Below are 16019 nucleotides of genomic sequence, written 5' to 3' on the forward strand. Positions count from 1 at the left end.
AACGCTCACAAGGCATAATGGAGCTAACATAATGGCCTTCCTCAGGCAAAAGAGCAGGGAACAGCCTCTCAGCCCTTCTCACCCTGCTATTCACCCTGAGCAATAACCTATAAACAACTGCACACACACAATTTCAGCCAGAAAACAGTGTCATGAGATGGAGTGTCCAGAACAGGCAGACTTGTGAATGCGATAATCTGTCCATCTGAAATTCCTTCCACTTAAAGTCAGGCTATGGACAATCGGGGCCATTTACTCACCAGTATTGCTGTCATCTGACATAGTTGACGTCCTAATGTAGAGGGATATTTGCAGATACTACTTTCACATACTCTGAGACATTCCAGCCTGAAGGTGTGTTGTGTTTTTCAAAGACGATGGTGTGATTGGTCATTATATTGGAATGAATTGAGGAGGTGTAAGGAATGTATTGTTTTGAAACTGTAACTGACATGTTAAATGCTACAACGGCTCATACTGTTGTGCCTCTTTTAGGAGATTATTTGCAACAATGAAAAGGTGTTTTAATACTTAACACTTTCCCTGTCAATATTCCATCCCATTCTACCATAAAGTCCTCCCTAAACCAGACGAGGCCTGTGTTTGTTAATCAGTAGTTAGTTGTTGAAATGATTTGTCATTGTTTTGAAAATGTGACCTTCCACAGACGGTTTCTGAACATGTGGCACACAGCTATGCATGTTAAATGCCGTGTAGAATCCAGTGCAGGATTAGGAAAGAGTAAAAACTGGTACTACCGGGGCAGGTCTAGCATGCAAATAATATGTAAAATTTAGGGAGGAAAACACTTGTGGCCGTTGAAGCTTGGATGTAACTGGTGGTTAAGACAGGAGACAACATGTTTCGTCAGTAACAAGCATGACTAGTCCTGGTTAAATGTTTGTTAATTGTTTACAAATGTGATTAACTCTCAGCAGTGACTCACTCTCTCTACAACAGCTCCTTGCTGCACAAACACATGATGAGCATAAACTTTCTGTTTTAACCCCCCCCCCCCTTTAAAAATGTGCCCTGCACTGCAGACATGTGTAGTGACTTTTCACACACGCTGCATTTCCACGAGGAAAACAGTTGTGCTCCTTTAAGGTTTTTTTTTCACGATTTATCTCTTCTCGGGGGCTGATCGAGGCTCCAGAGGTGGGCAGTGTTTTAAGGGTAGGTGGGAGGGGCTTGGTTGCTTTTGTTGAACAATGTCCAGAATAAGCAAAAGGAACATGAAAACAACTGAGTAATCCAGCCCTTGCACAGTGCTTATTGCATAGTTCTGTTGAGGTTATTTTACTCATCACCCAGTGGTGGGACAATATGCTTCATCATGTCTGCTACATTAACCCTCCAACAATCTTTAATTTGTAGCAGCTGTGTAGGCAACAAAGTATCACCTTTCAAATCAATATACAGTTAAATGTACATTTGTTGACAATTGTCTTTTATCTTTGACTTGTAATAAACAAAGAAAAGAAAATTTTGACTTTAGTCTGTTTACTAACCTCTTCCTCGCCCAGGTTAGACAGTTACACCTCTTTCTGACTTCCAGTATTGACATATGCGTAACAATACGTCATCTAAATCTTGCATATATGAATAGTACTTTGCATGCACAGTATGAATCATGCATGGGATGTGTCATACTGTAAACAATTGAATTCCTGTTCTCAGGTCGGGATCAAGCTGCTAAACCCTCCCATCTGCCCGTTGTTGTATCTGACATCACAAACGTGTCTGTTCACATACAGTAAAGCATTGCCACATTCCAGACAGATCATATCGGCAATGTGATAGCTGCTGCTTCTGCTTTCTCCTGCTGCCAGCTTTAAAGGACTTTACCGTCTTGCCCTTGTGGATGGTACACAAGAGGAGAGAGGAAGAGAGGTGGGGGGAGTCAGTCATAGTTTTCAGGGCAGGCCTAGCAGAGTAGCAGCCGCCTGTGTCCCACTGTCAGCTGCCGGGTTTGCTGTTGTTTTGCAGAGGGGCTTTGGGAAGTCCTTGCCCTCAGAGGTCAACGGAGAACGCCTCCCAGTTCCTGCTTTGACAGACACCCAGCGCTCACACAGACATTTTCCTTGTTCCACTTTATCTGTGGGCCCTCAAATGGGCCTTTCCCCAGAAGCTGCAAAACTGGGGTGGCTTTATGTGACTGCAGTATCAAAGTCAGATTAGTTTATCATTGTTAGATATGTTCACTTAAAGGGTTCCTTGTGATTGACTTAAGGCTGAAACCTACGATCATTTTCATTGTTGGTTAAGCTCTTGATTATTTAAACCTAAAAAATATGTTTTAATCTGATGTATGTGTACACGTATTAAGAAGCTGGAAACCGGGAATGTTTTTTTTTTTTTGCTCTTCACTAATAATCTCTAATCAAAATGGCTATAAAAATGGGAATACATTTTCCGTAGATCAACTTAATTCTTTTCAGGTCTTAATTGACACTCATAAGAAACTAATGTATAAAAGTCCCAATTGTTTGTCAGAAAATTATACTCTCAACATTTTCTTCTGCAAACCCAAGTATATCCTTTCATCCATTCTTCCCATGTGGCCTTGTTTGAACCTTTGTCATAATATCCTGTCCTTTGCCATGAACTCTGGTTTAGCCTGTGTGTTTTCTGTCCAAAACTTAATTATTGCACCAATAGCAGATGCCAGACTTCCTTTGGATGGTACCTACAGGAAGTGTTGTGACAGAGGTCCCATGACAGGGAAAGAAATTAAATTGGTCTGTGAGTATATAAATGTATTTCCATCTATCAAGACTCCATCAGCTGAGCTTAAAATACTGCCGTTCTGAAGGAAATTAGATCCCATTGATTTTTCTCTTGTGATTTGGGCCAGCAGTGAGAACGTTTTTACGTATTTGTGAACTCTAAGAAAGTACACTATCACAGCAACACTGATAGTTTCATTTAATGGTGCTTAAGATAAATGAGTCAGAGTACAACTACAGGCATTATAAACAGCTGAACAAAACAACTTCTGTGATTAATCCATTTTTTATTTTAGATCCCTTTGCTGATCCATTTACACCATAAATTACTATTTGTACTAGTGAGACCATAAACAAATAGTGTGTTTGGCATCTATAAGGTGTAGTTTGGTGGTATTCTGACTAACAGAATAATAATAAAAAAAAAAAAGTTTGCTTCTACTTTATCAAGAGCCCTACCGAGCCCTACTGAGTGTTGTACCGTTTACTGTTTTATTGTAGGATCATTTCTCCTGTTTTTTTCTAGAGAGAGAGAGAAATGCAGCTCCTGCACTGTTGATTAGATCCAAACATGGAGTCATATACAGGAGTCATGCTATTAGCTCTTATATGTGCTAGCTTACATGTCATATGACTGCCATTAGATTGGCCTTCTGAAGCAAATGGACTTTGCAGTTGTAATAGAAGTCAGTAGAAATGCCTTTTGGCCTCATATTCAGCAGCATACAAAGACATAAAACAGAGAAGGATCCAAAAAGTAATTGAAGTATTATTAGTAAAAGCACAAACAGTTTGGATTTACTAAAATCTGAATACCAGTGTTGACATCTAAGCTTTCAGTGGGAGGAAATGGGAGTGCTTGGGTGTTTTAATGTTTGGGCTAAAGAAACAATTACATTTTCTTTTTTAACATTTATTTACCCCGGGGGCGGTTGACTTAGCACACTTGCTCTTTTTGACCGACGCCCTGCTTTACACTAAAAACTGTTGCTCACACCTGAGAGCCAGTGCTTTTTTGACACCCCCTTGCCAGCCCTGGCAGCAGGTTTAGCTCGGCTGCATCATGATAGTAGATGGTTAGGGATGGAAAACTTTCACTTCCTCCAGACACACCTTAAAGGTGCCACTCACAAGAAAGTAGACAATTTATGCAGTGATTCTCTGTGAAACTAATCTATGTAATTGTATGAAACAGTTTAAAAAAAAATCCAAACACAGATACATCATAAGAAGGTAAAAGAGAAATGTATTTATTGTAAAATTTGTGTACTCAGTATATTGGTCAGTTGGTTGGTATGATGCTTAAAATATAATTGCTAATGGGACTGATATCAGAATATCATCTGTTTAAAATGAGAGGGGAAAAAAGCTTTTTAAATGTATTAAGTTCAAATACAATTTACTGTGCAATACAGAACAACTTTGAGGGGATCAGATTTTCTCTTTTAATTTGTTTTAAAGATCTGTTTTTTTCTTGAGATATTAGTGTGACAGAATAATCAAGGGAAGCTTTGGGGGGCCCACCTGCTGTAGAAACAAATGCAAGAACAAAGATGTTTGACCAGATGATTAACAGGTGATGTACTACAAGGTAAACACAACACACAGAGCAGCATAGAATTGAAATGGCACTGGCCTAAATGAAAATCAGCTAAGATTTTGATTGTGTGCATCACTTGAAAATATATTTTATAAACTTTAAAGTCGTCCTGCTAGTTGAACTTGCTCACAATCTTCAGACTTGTTGTTAAGTGAAGTGGGAGTTGACTGTCACTTTAGGCTTTATTTAAACCAGCTAAGGATACTGTATGACTCGTGGTGGAAGATGCATCGTGAAATATAATTTTACGATGCTAATATTAGCGTGATAAGATGATGTTGTCTGTCTAGTGCTTGTAAATCGTTTAGTTTGTAGGAGGAGGAAGTGTGTAAGCAAATTGCCATTTGGCTGAGGTTGTGGTTCAGGTGGTTGTCAAAATGAAAACAGCTACAAGCACGCCTAAGTTTCTCTGAATAGTAGTGATAAATAATTAGATTTAGGAAACAGTGATGCTGTACGTACTATATTTAGATCCGATTTTTCATACAATCGTGAACCCACCATACAAGTAGGCAAGATGATCAAAGTGAACCGGATATCTGTTAAACTCCTTTAATTCCTTTTTTTCTCAAGATCCAGACAGTGATGAGTCATTGCAGTTCACTTTAAGGAACTGACATTTCCTACAACTAAAGCTCAGATAAGAATAAACTCTTGAGTATTTTGTCTATTTTGTCCATGGTCCTGTGTGAGTCATGGGTTCTTTTAGGTGACATAACGCACCCAATGGTAGGCATCTTGAAGGTCCACAGTAATCTGGATGTTATAGTTTGTTTTAATCTAATTAATGCATTAATCAACAATAATCATTTTAATACATCAATTTGTTTCAGTCATGGTAAATGTAAATGTAAAGCTCCTCTGTAATTTGGTTCAATGGGCCATTATATTGTGACAAAAAGTTCCCCGAGCAGTGACGTGTATCTGTTTACACAAATGATAGCATGGCACGTCATATAGTAAAAGACAACGACAAAGACAAAAAAAAGATCATTGACTCCAATGTTATTAATGCAATCCTGACCAAGTGAATGTCTTTAATCTCATTTAGTATTAAAACAAGTGCAAATATGTTTGTAAAAGGCTTTATATCATATTCAGTCTCAGATGTCTTTGGTCTTAGGCTTTAACATTTGAATGCTCTGTTTTGTCCTCTCTTTAGGAATTTAAGGATGTTTCTCCTTTATTTAAAAATGCTAAACACAAACAGTTTGTGGACAGGCATGGTTGAATATCTTAACATTAAGGCAGGAGACAAATTAATTGTGAGGTGGATTATGACAGAAAGACTGAATAACCAAAAGTAGAATCTAAAGGCCAAAAGACATCATAATGAAATCAAAATGTTAATTGGCACATTATTGATAATTTCCACATATTCCTAGTAGTCATGAAAAGCTCAAGTCATTGTTGTCATTATTAAGTGAATTATTGAACACTCCAGATTCCATACTGTACTGATAACTGTATAGTATTGTGTGCACTTAGACATTACTAATGATAACTATTGTATTTACTGTGTGAGATTGTGTGTGAGATTGTGTGTGCGGGTGTTCTGCAGCTACATAATATAATTTCCAATGTATTTGCTGATGTCATGCATGCAACATCAGTGGCTGATGTAATGTAATGATGCACACAGGATAGTAGCCTCTTATGAACTGTGACGTTTGAGCCGGAATAAGGGTGTGACAGATTACCGTGCGGAGGTCAGACTTTCCCCTTGACTATAAATGTTTCTACTCTGTGGTACTGAAGAGACCATTTCCGAGAGTTTCCCCCTGATATAATTGTGTTTTATCCACCATGGTGCATCTAAAACCACCTTGGACTGAGTCAGAGAGACCAGGAGATGCTCACAGCACGCCCTCCATACACAGACATGTATGAGCCACAGCAGATGGCAGAGGCAGGGGAAGTGACACAAAGAGTTCTGATTAAAGATAATGCTCCCCGTTAGTCAAACTGTCAAGGCGGGCTCACGCTAAATAAGCCCAGCCTTTTGCTGATATGGAGACATGGCGTGAGATTACTCATTTTCCTAATGATGGAAGTGTTCAACTGCAAATTGAGGCTCATTATATCTACTGAGAGCTTTTGAGAGGTTGTTTTTCATAGGATGTGCTACAGATTTCGCAGATCATTGCTCCCGTGAAGTGAGTGAATGAGGACTGTAGGTACCAAAGGCAGCATCCCTCTTCATCATGATCACACCTGTAGGATGGAGCTTTCTATCACAGTCATAGGATGAATTTGTATGTGGAATCACATTTCCATCATATTAATGTCATGGAAGCTCACATCAGGCTCTACTCTAAAAGACGTCAGCTTTGGAACCCGTTTAATGCACTAAATGGGTTCCAAAGCTGACGTCTTGCTTAAAAGGAAAATGTGAAGTTGGCAATTCCAAATTCGAGGGAACATCAGGAGTTCAGTGTTCTTACCCTTGAGAGGACCCAGTCTGTCTTGGCACTCCATGGCTAACCTCCCACCTTCTTTATTAACACACAAGAATTTATAGGCCCGTTTGGGTCTTATCTGCATGTGTTATGTCTTGCAGCTGCCGGCCTTTCAAGGTCAGTGTTTTGACTATTGGGAAACCTGAGCAGTTTGATATGAATCGCAACATTGCTCTAATGCATCCGTTGGACTTAAATGTCTGTAGTTTCATACTCTCAGCAATTCTTTTCAAACATCTTTTCATGTTTACTTCTCCATGTACACGGATGGGACAGAGTCATGTTCTACCCAGGGGTGTCTGGACCTTTTCACCACTCGAGACAGATAATGGGCTAGAGCTGCTGAAAATTGTAAAATGACCACACGTTGTTGGCACACTGTCTGACTCCTGTTTTGTTTGTGACTTGAATTTATTGGAAATGCTCAAGAAACATGTGTTATAAACTTTGTCTGGGACAGCGGTCTGCTTAACATCTTGCTCAGAGCCGAGATGTGTGAGCCCTGTGTAAACTGTAAGACGTCCAAGGAACTACCCCATGCTTTCTCATGTCCATTTGTGGTTTATTTAAGCTCACAGTCATATAAACTGATGTCACATAGGTAAATACAGATACATGACACCTGTCAAGCACAGAAAAGAAGACATATATTTAGTGCACTATCCAGCTCTTACATAGAGGGTTAAAAACAGAGCATCTTAATTTTTTCTTTTTCATGGTTTTTCAGGGAACGCTTGAAAAGCATTACAATGCAAATTTGAAAGGTGTTTTTGTGCTGGATGAATGGCCAGGCGATATTCTTCAAATGTAACTGGACTGCATTCCCTCGCTGAAGCTCCCATCTGTTCCTGGAATGTCGGCTGACGTGAGACCAGCTATTGATTAGGACCAGATAATCAGGGCTCTGTCGTCATTGTCTGCTGCAGCCCGTACAGCTTTGTCCCTTCTCACCACATTAACCCGAATCACAAGTGTTTAGGCATTCGCTCATACAATCATGGCCTTTTAATTCATCATCCATTCCAAAGTGGCCGTCACTGCTGTTCTTTTGTTGAGAGGTGTTTTCTGGATGAAATTCTAGCCTCATACAGGCACCAGAAGGGACAGAAAAAAAGTTACTGCTAAATATTCCTCTTTTGTTCTTCACTAACTTCATTAAGTACCAACGAAACAGCACCCACACAGAATAGACGTAGATGCATTACAGGAAATTTTTGTAGACGGGCTACTGTGCTTGCTGTCTTTATTTAGAACCACTAACCAGGGTGAGTGAAATGGAAAGCTGCATCATGCTAACATGTTTACTGTGTAACCTACCAAAACACAGTTACAAGGTGCTTTGAATGGGAAAGTCAATATAAAAATGTGGGTATCATTTGAAAACATTTGCGAAAATACTTTTGCTTAACTACCCTGTTTTCCATACCTTCCATACCTAGAATATTACAGTTTTTATACAGAACCCCTTCATATAACAAAAGAAGCTTTTTCAGATGTTCAGTATTGTCTCTTTACAAGCCACCATACAACATAATCCTTTGCCTGAATAAAATACAAAATGAAAGAATAATTTTCATTTTGCATAGAAGATCTGGATATGTGAAAGCTCATATAATGTCGGCTGCTGGGAGTCCTTATTGGCCGATATATCACAGCAGCCATTTTGACATGAGTGTTAATGTAGCAGAGACTTTCCAGTGAGCCAACATGCACAGTAGCAGCACCCAGACTCTGTTTGACCTGAATGGAACGGAACCTTAATTAGTATCACACCTGTGTTTGCTCTTTCATTTCAAAATGGCTGCTGTGAAAAAGATCTATTGCATACTAAAGATGATGACCTCTTTTCCTCCCCTTCGTCATTTATCTCATGTTCTTTCCCATCCCTTAGAAGCCCACCATTGGGACCTCAGAGAACACTGATGGGATCCCTCTCAACCTGCCTTTTACAATAATTACACATTAATGGCCTAGTGTCGGTGCATTTTCATGCAGCCTCATCACGGTGTTAGTGTGTGTGAGCCACTGTACTACGCGACTGTAGCCAAGCATTCAGAATGACAAGAGGTAAATCTCCCAGCCACAACACATAACCTTTACAAAGGCCGGTAATAGATGAGAAAATGTACACAAGGCAAGGTGGTTACAAGGCTTTGCTGCAGCTCCACAGTGCCAGTGTTTGTGCAGCTGTGTGTGTGTGTACTGCAGCAGCAGGTAAAGCAGAGGAGGCAGAGTCAATGACAACAACCTGCTGTCTCCTCCTCTCCTGCTTTAATAAGAGGAGAGGTAAACAAGACTATTCTAACCTTTAATTTGGATAACATACGTGTTTAGTTTGGATGTTTGCTCATGCCCATTTAAAAAACATGTGGACTGATGCTTATCAGCCAGCCTGTTGACACAGCCTACTACTACACACACACACACACAATGTATTGCTCTATTGCTTTAAAGGCACACCTTGAATAATTGTTTAGGCCACAACCATCTCTAAGTTCATTAGTCAGTGTTACTAGGACAGCAGAGTGATGAGCTGGATTCAAAGACATGAGATGGGCTTGTTTTTACAATGTTGATTAGATATGTGCAAATACAGTAAATGATTGCTGTGACTTATCAGCTGTCACTGTGTATTTGTTGTATAAAGCCTTCGACAACTATCAACACATACCAGACAATTGTATCCTTTTATTTCTGTGAACTGAGAGCTTTTGTATGAATTTGTTTGTTTTCCCACAGTATCATTGTTTTGCACTCTGCCAAAAATAGAGCAAAACATGTCTACTTATCAACATGCAAAGAAACAAAAGGAATTGGCCAGACAAACCAGTTTGATCCTATTTTTAGACGTAAACTCGCTCAAAAGATTGTTTTGTTATTAGATGTTTTCCTTTCCCATGTCAATACCAACAAATGTAGATGGCAAGACGTGGTTATTCCTGTGAGAACTCCATGTAAGCCGTTTCCTGTATCTGTAGCTGGCTGCCAGCAGCACAGGACAAATGAGACTATGTTGGAACAAGGTAAGCAGCCTTTATGGGATGATTGAATAAGACTGAAGGGACTAATCACTGTGCGTTCATAGATGTGGATGGCTGCTCTTCTTCTTGGAGAGCTTTAAGTGCTGGCAAGCAATCCTTGTTATTTTTTGATATCCTTCTAATCCAAATGGCAGTTTTTTTTTAACAACTTAAATCTTTCACAAAGTTCTGTCTTTACTGTTTTCTGATTAACAGATTGTTCGTGCTTTATGAGGTTGTGTTATTTTTTATGCACAGATTTTACCTTTATTTGACTTTGATCTCTTCTGCAGAAAGCGCATGATGAACAAAACCAGTACATGTGAGTTACAACATGTCCCGAATGGTTTGCTCTATATTGCCCAGACAATACTGTAACTCTTTGATATTGTATTAGTTTAGGGTGTGATTAGAGGCCTGGCTCACAGCTCTCTCAGTGGTCCAGTGGACTGTCCAGTCCAGTTGTTAACAAGGGCAGTGTGTCTCGGCTGAGCCCTTTTTTTCCAAACAGCGATGCAGCTTAAACCAGAGCCATGAGGGGGAGGGGAAAATTGAAGAGCCGGGAGAGTTCAGCCTAGTTTTACAGCTTCAGTCACTACCCAGTGCTTCAACAGTGATCGATGGGCTTAGACATGCTCTGTAGGACAGGCGGTGGGTGGGTTAGCTCATTTTGTTATGTCCTCCTCCCCCATGATTTACTTTGCCAGAGAAGTTTGCTCAAATTTGAAAGAGTTCATGAGAGAGGAGGAGGAGGAGGGGGAGCTGCACTGCCAGTTGTGTTGTTGAAACGACTGATTCGAAACTGAATGTACTTAAGATGTTTTCCTTCATTTTCCATGCAAGATTTCTGTGAGAAGGTTAGCAGAAAGTATGACAAAGGGAAACATTATTCAACTCTCACTCAGACAAAGCTGTTAATTATTTTGTTCTTGAATTTGACAGAAACTGCTTTTCCTGTGGAAAATACTCATTCTATTTTTAGTAGTGTATGATAAAGCCTCATAAATGAGTTGTATTTCCTCTGTAGTTGAGAGCTGTTGCTGTCCTGGGTTAATATGCTGGCTGCAGCTGAAGGATGCCAGGAATAACCCAGCTGGGTCGCACTGACCTCTTGAAACTGGGCAGCGCTCCAGGTCTCAATTAAGTGATGCTCTCTCTTTCCAGAAAAGGCAATAATATTTAAATGGGGCTTGCAAGAGTTATAGCTATTTCTCTCTGAATGGTGTAATGGCACTGAACCAAAGAGCTCTGTGGACCTGGAAAAAGATGCAGTGCTCTATGTTTGTTCTTCAGGGGGAGTATGATGACTCTACTATATTTTTATGAAATAAGGAAGTTCACAATCCTTTAGAACAGAACTTGAGGAGAAACGGTTGACTTCTTTGGAATCTGCTATCCCACACCCACAATCTGCATTAGTGAACAATCACAACAGCTTCACATATTGAGAAATGACCTAATACTTGTACACTCCCTGACACTGGGGCTTGTGGTAAGATGCTCACAGCAGCACAGCATATCAACACCATTATGGTCGTACTGCCCCCAGCTTTTATCAGCGTATCAGTCTGACAGAAAATAAAACGAAAGAGTCTTATAACCCAATACCTCAGAAGTACTTCAGCTATACAGCAAAGATAAGATCACAATCTGCGCTTCCTGGAAAAAAAAAGAAAACATGTTGCTGCCTCTTCTTACCTGAACAAAATTAAACAGAGCTCCCAACATGTCAAAATAACACTTACATGACAAATGGTGGATCTCATCTCAAAACATAATGTGTGAGTTCCATAATTCACATAATGAAACACCACAAACTTTATTAAGATTTTCTTCAATATAGTACAACCAGTAAGATAACAATGTACTATAAATTATATAAAGTGTTGAAACTGTTATAAGACATTGAAAACATCATATTGACATTTTAATCATTAGTTGCAACCTCATCTTAATAAATGTATATTTTCTTTGCTATCAGTTGTTGATCAGTAATAATGTTCAACCTGTTCACCGTTCATCAAGGTTTTTTCATTTGCCAGATTCATTTATCACAGCATATTATAGCAGAGGCTCACTGTAAATAATGTAATGAAATTATTGCATTTTTATTGAATTTAACATTAACCTTCAGGGAAAAGTATTCTATTTCACATAGCAAAGGCTATATATTTAATGTTAAGAACATTTCGTTGCAACTAATTTAATTTTGAGATGAGAAATGTCAGGATTTTTCAGACACCTTTCCACAGATGACTGTGATTGATTGATCACACTGTAATTTCACTTTAGCATAATTAATCAAAGTAGCTTATCACAATGTCAAGAAATAGTTTATTTTACAAAGTAGGAAAAGTAGAGCCAAATGTTAGTAGTGATAACTAGCATGACTAAAACAGCCAGCCAGTATGCACAATACAATACCAAGACCCAGGACACTAAAATCGAAGTGGCCTATTCATGCATCATTAAATTTAGCCTATAAGAAATATTTGTATGCATATTTCTAGAGAAGATTAGGAATACCTCCTTAACAAGCACAGGAGAGACAAAATGCAATCCATTTTCTGCCCTGTGTGTGTGTTTGTGCATCTGTATGGTGTCAGACTGGTTTGAGGGGGGCATGGGGCAATTAGCCTTGCGGCAGTGTCTGTGTTGATGGAGAGAGAGGGGGCCTGCAGGATCCTGTGTGTCAGCAGCCTGCATGTGAGAGACATTGCCTGGCGGAAGTGCATCACTGGCAGATGTCCAAAAGCCCCCGTCAACCCCCTTTACTCCCCCTTTCCCTTCCTGGTCTATCTTCCTCTTTTGTCTCTGAGCACAGAGAACACAGAGGCCCTTTAAGACAGCCACTGGAAAACACATATGGAGCTGTTGTAATCAAGGCCACTGTTCTTCCTCTGCTTTTCCATTTGACAAACACAACAGTGGTGTTATTGGTGTGAAATCAACACGTTGCACTGTAGGTTTCTTGCTCTTGCATCATAACGGCTTGCATCGTTGGAGCATGTACTCCTGTTGCTTTCATGTGGTTTGACAAGGGATGTTTATTTACACATTGAGGAATCTCCAGCTCCAGTGACATGATCGTATGCAGATGTACCTTGATTTTGATTGGACAAAAGCAGTGTCATTTACTAGTTCTTGAAACAGGAGGAGCCTGCAGTCTTGTAACAAAGTTATCATGGAAGAGCTCTGCTTCTCTCTTAGCTCACAGAGGGATATCAGCACAGGAAATACGTTGAGGGGGAGTAAACACCTGCTGCCTCCCTTCTACAGCCTCCAACACGCACACGAAAACCACACACAACCACATGCGTGCTAAAGCACAGTAACCTGCTCAAGTAAGCAGGCTTTAGTTTCTCTCAAGTCTGTTTGATCAACAGTTAACATCACAACCAAGGCCAGCTGTTGCGTGCGTTGCCACGGCTACATTCTGCATCACATACAGTAGGAAATCAACCTGAATCTGTACAGTAGCTGATTATTTAAAATGCAGATGGATTCTGAGTGGCTTGCATAATTTTATTATTATATTTTAAATATAAGGTTATCATTCTCTCTAACACAAATATTTGATTTGAGTGCTTTCCTTTTGTGTACTGAGGTCATGTTCTTACCTTTCACTGTTATTTTTTCCAGGCATGGAAGAAACGCTGGTTCATACTTCGCAGCGGCCGCATGAGTGGTGACCCTGATGTTCTGGAGTACTACAAGAACGACCACTCCAAGAAACCCATCCGGGTCATCGACCTGCACTGCTGTGAGCAGGTGGACGCTGGTCTGACCTTTAAGAGGAAGGAGTTCCAGGACAGCTTTGTCTTTGACATCAAGACATCAGATCGCACTTTTTATCTTGTAGCCGAGACTGAAGAGGAGATGAACAAGTGGGTCCGCTCCATCTGCCAGCTGTGTGGGTTTAACCAGTCAGATGACAACCATGGTAGGCAACCATGACTTGTAATTGCTGGTCTATCCCTTTTATTTCTTCTTATTATCTATCTTTCTTTTGGGTTAGCTAAGAAACCTGCTTTTGATCTGCTGTTGCTACTATCTCAAATTTAGATAGTTGTAACAGAAGAAAATCATACTTCCAGTATTATGATATGTAGTGCTGAAATGATTAGTCAGTGAATGATTTGTAAAAGGATACATTAGGTAATTGATTATTTAGTAAAGTCATTGATCAAGCAAAATTTGCACAACACTAGCTGGCTTCTCATTACCTATGTTGTATATCATTGTAAGTTGAATAGCTGTTTGTTTTGGACTGTTTGTTGGAGAAAACAAGCAATGTGAAGACATCACCCTTAAAGCTTTTGGAAACAGTGATTTTTTAACATTTTTAACAACTTCCTGCCATTTACTGAATTAATAGAATGTGTTTTCATGTTTAAGCGTATATGCAGTACAAAACAAAATACAATAACATCTCCCTTTTATTAGTCTCCCACTGTATTTCATTGTGTTATTTGGAACAGCTTGCATCTTAGTTATCACAAAACTTCAGCAGCAGAGGTCCAGCCACATGATATCATAGGCAATTGTGTTTTTTCCATCTTTTTTTATTTGAGTGAGTGGAATAGGAAGATCCTTGCCAAATAAATGGACATAGTGTCTGAGAGTGTTATGGATTATTCTCTTCATTGTTTTGTTAAAGAAAGGGTTCCTGTATTCAAAATAATGGAAATTCTTATTCTGGGTATGGGCCATTTTAAAGTTAGTAGGAGATACAGAGGCTCAGTTTTATGTTTTTTTTACAGCTTCTCTTTTAGATATTTTGTGCATGATCTCTTTCCATTACAAAAACACAATCACTGCACATACAAAGTAATGTCTGAAAATTAAAGATAACACAAACAGCTCTTAACTCTTCTCCTTAAGAATTAAGAATTTTATAAGAATTAAAAAAACATTTTTTCTATTTTAGCTCATCATATCTTTTTAAGCCTTTATTTAACCAGGAAAGGTCCCATTGAGATTAAAAATCTCTTTTTCAAGGGAGTCCTGGCAAGGTTGAATGGTTGTAGCATCTGCATCTCTTTGCCATGCATTAGAAATTGGCCATATACATGAAGTATATTGTATGTTTGATGAGAGTTTGTGAAACATGCACTGCTCTCATATTCTTACTCGAACCCATCCAGATTGGACTCATGCTGTTGATTTGCCGCCATCTGGCAGCTGGTGGACGTTAATCTTTGTGCACATGGTTGATCATCTGTAACATGCAACATGTCCAGGTGTAGAATAACAAACAGATGTGGAGAGTGTAATAATGCTCACATCATGAGGGGTTCCCCCTTTTTCAAGTTCAATAATTAGGAAGGCTCTGTTATGAATCTCAAACTGTATTAACTGTAGCCAGCGGGGTGTGGCTGTGAGAATGGGTTGGGGGAGTAAGAGAGTTTATGTAATGACAGCTGCATTAGTGATTGCAGTCCCTTTTAGTGTAAACATCACATCAGGCTTTTTTTGGTCATGTAATTCTGTTTTCACTGAAATCTTTAGTTCCTTTTTCTGAGAAAACGGAGAAACTGTTTGCTCTCTGTGTTCATCTAAATGCATTTTCCATACTCTATTTTAGTAGGTGGTGAATTATCAATAGAAGTTGGATTTTGTAAGCACCCTTCTGTTTGCTAACTTATTATGTGAAAAACCGCTTGCAGCTTCTTCCAAGCAAAATCATGATTCTCAGCGTTATTTGTGCCAGAGGGCTAAAATTTTCATAGAAACTCTGACTGATTTTGATGATCATTACAAACCCTTGAAGTGTTTTAATGTTTTAGACAGGCGTGGACATTTTTATGCAACTCTTCTTTAAAAATATAAGCTATAAGCCTCCCTGTTTCTTATAACACTCAATATTTTTAAGTGCTTAAGTAGTAGTACATTTCCCACGTGTGCATGTTTAAATTGTGAACTAAACATCCTGGAAAAGTTGTAGATGTTATTCTTTCATGTATCGAATCCTCAAGGGCATAGCAGCTCGATTTACCACTGATTACGTCATTACCGCTGTCTTAAGTATGTGGAAAAGCAAATACATTTATTTGGAGAAGCAGCTATGGAACTTGACGTGGTTAATAAGACTATTCAGAGCTGACACCCTGCTTCTCTGAAATGATAGACCAATCGTGTTTGCTCAAATGTGCGCAGAAAGATGTACTTCTTCCTGGTGCCTGTTTCATTTTCCTCTCTCTCTCTCTCT

At 39.3% G+C, this 16019-nt stretch overlaps 1 protein-coding gene across 1 annotated transcript in view; it reads left to right on the plus strand.

The window, feature by feature from the left end:
• gab2 (GRB2-associated binding protein 2) overlaps positions 1-16019 on the plus strand; it is a 33983-nt gene that overhangs the window by 1348 nt on the left and 16616 nt on the right. Inside the window, exon 2 of the mRNA XM_035680423.1 lies at positions 13451-13751. Within this exon, the coding sequence (XP_035536316.1) occupies positions 13451-13751 (301 nt within the window). The remainder of the gene's footprint in view (positions 1-13450; positions 13752-16019) is intronic.

This window comes from Morone saxatilis, unplaced genomic scaffold (genome assembly GCF_004916995.1).
Source record: "Morone saxatilis isolate NCDOM2014 unplaced genomic scaffold, NCSU_SB_2.0 Contig8, whole genome shotgun sequence".
Lineage (NCBI taxonomy): Eukaryota > Metazoa > Chordata > Actinopteri > Moronidae > Morone > Morone saxatilis.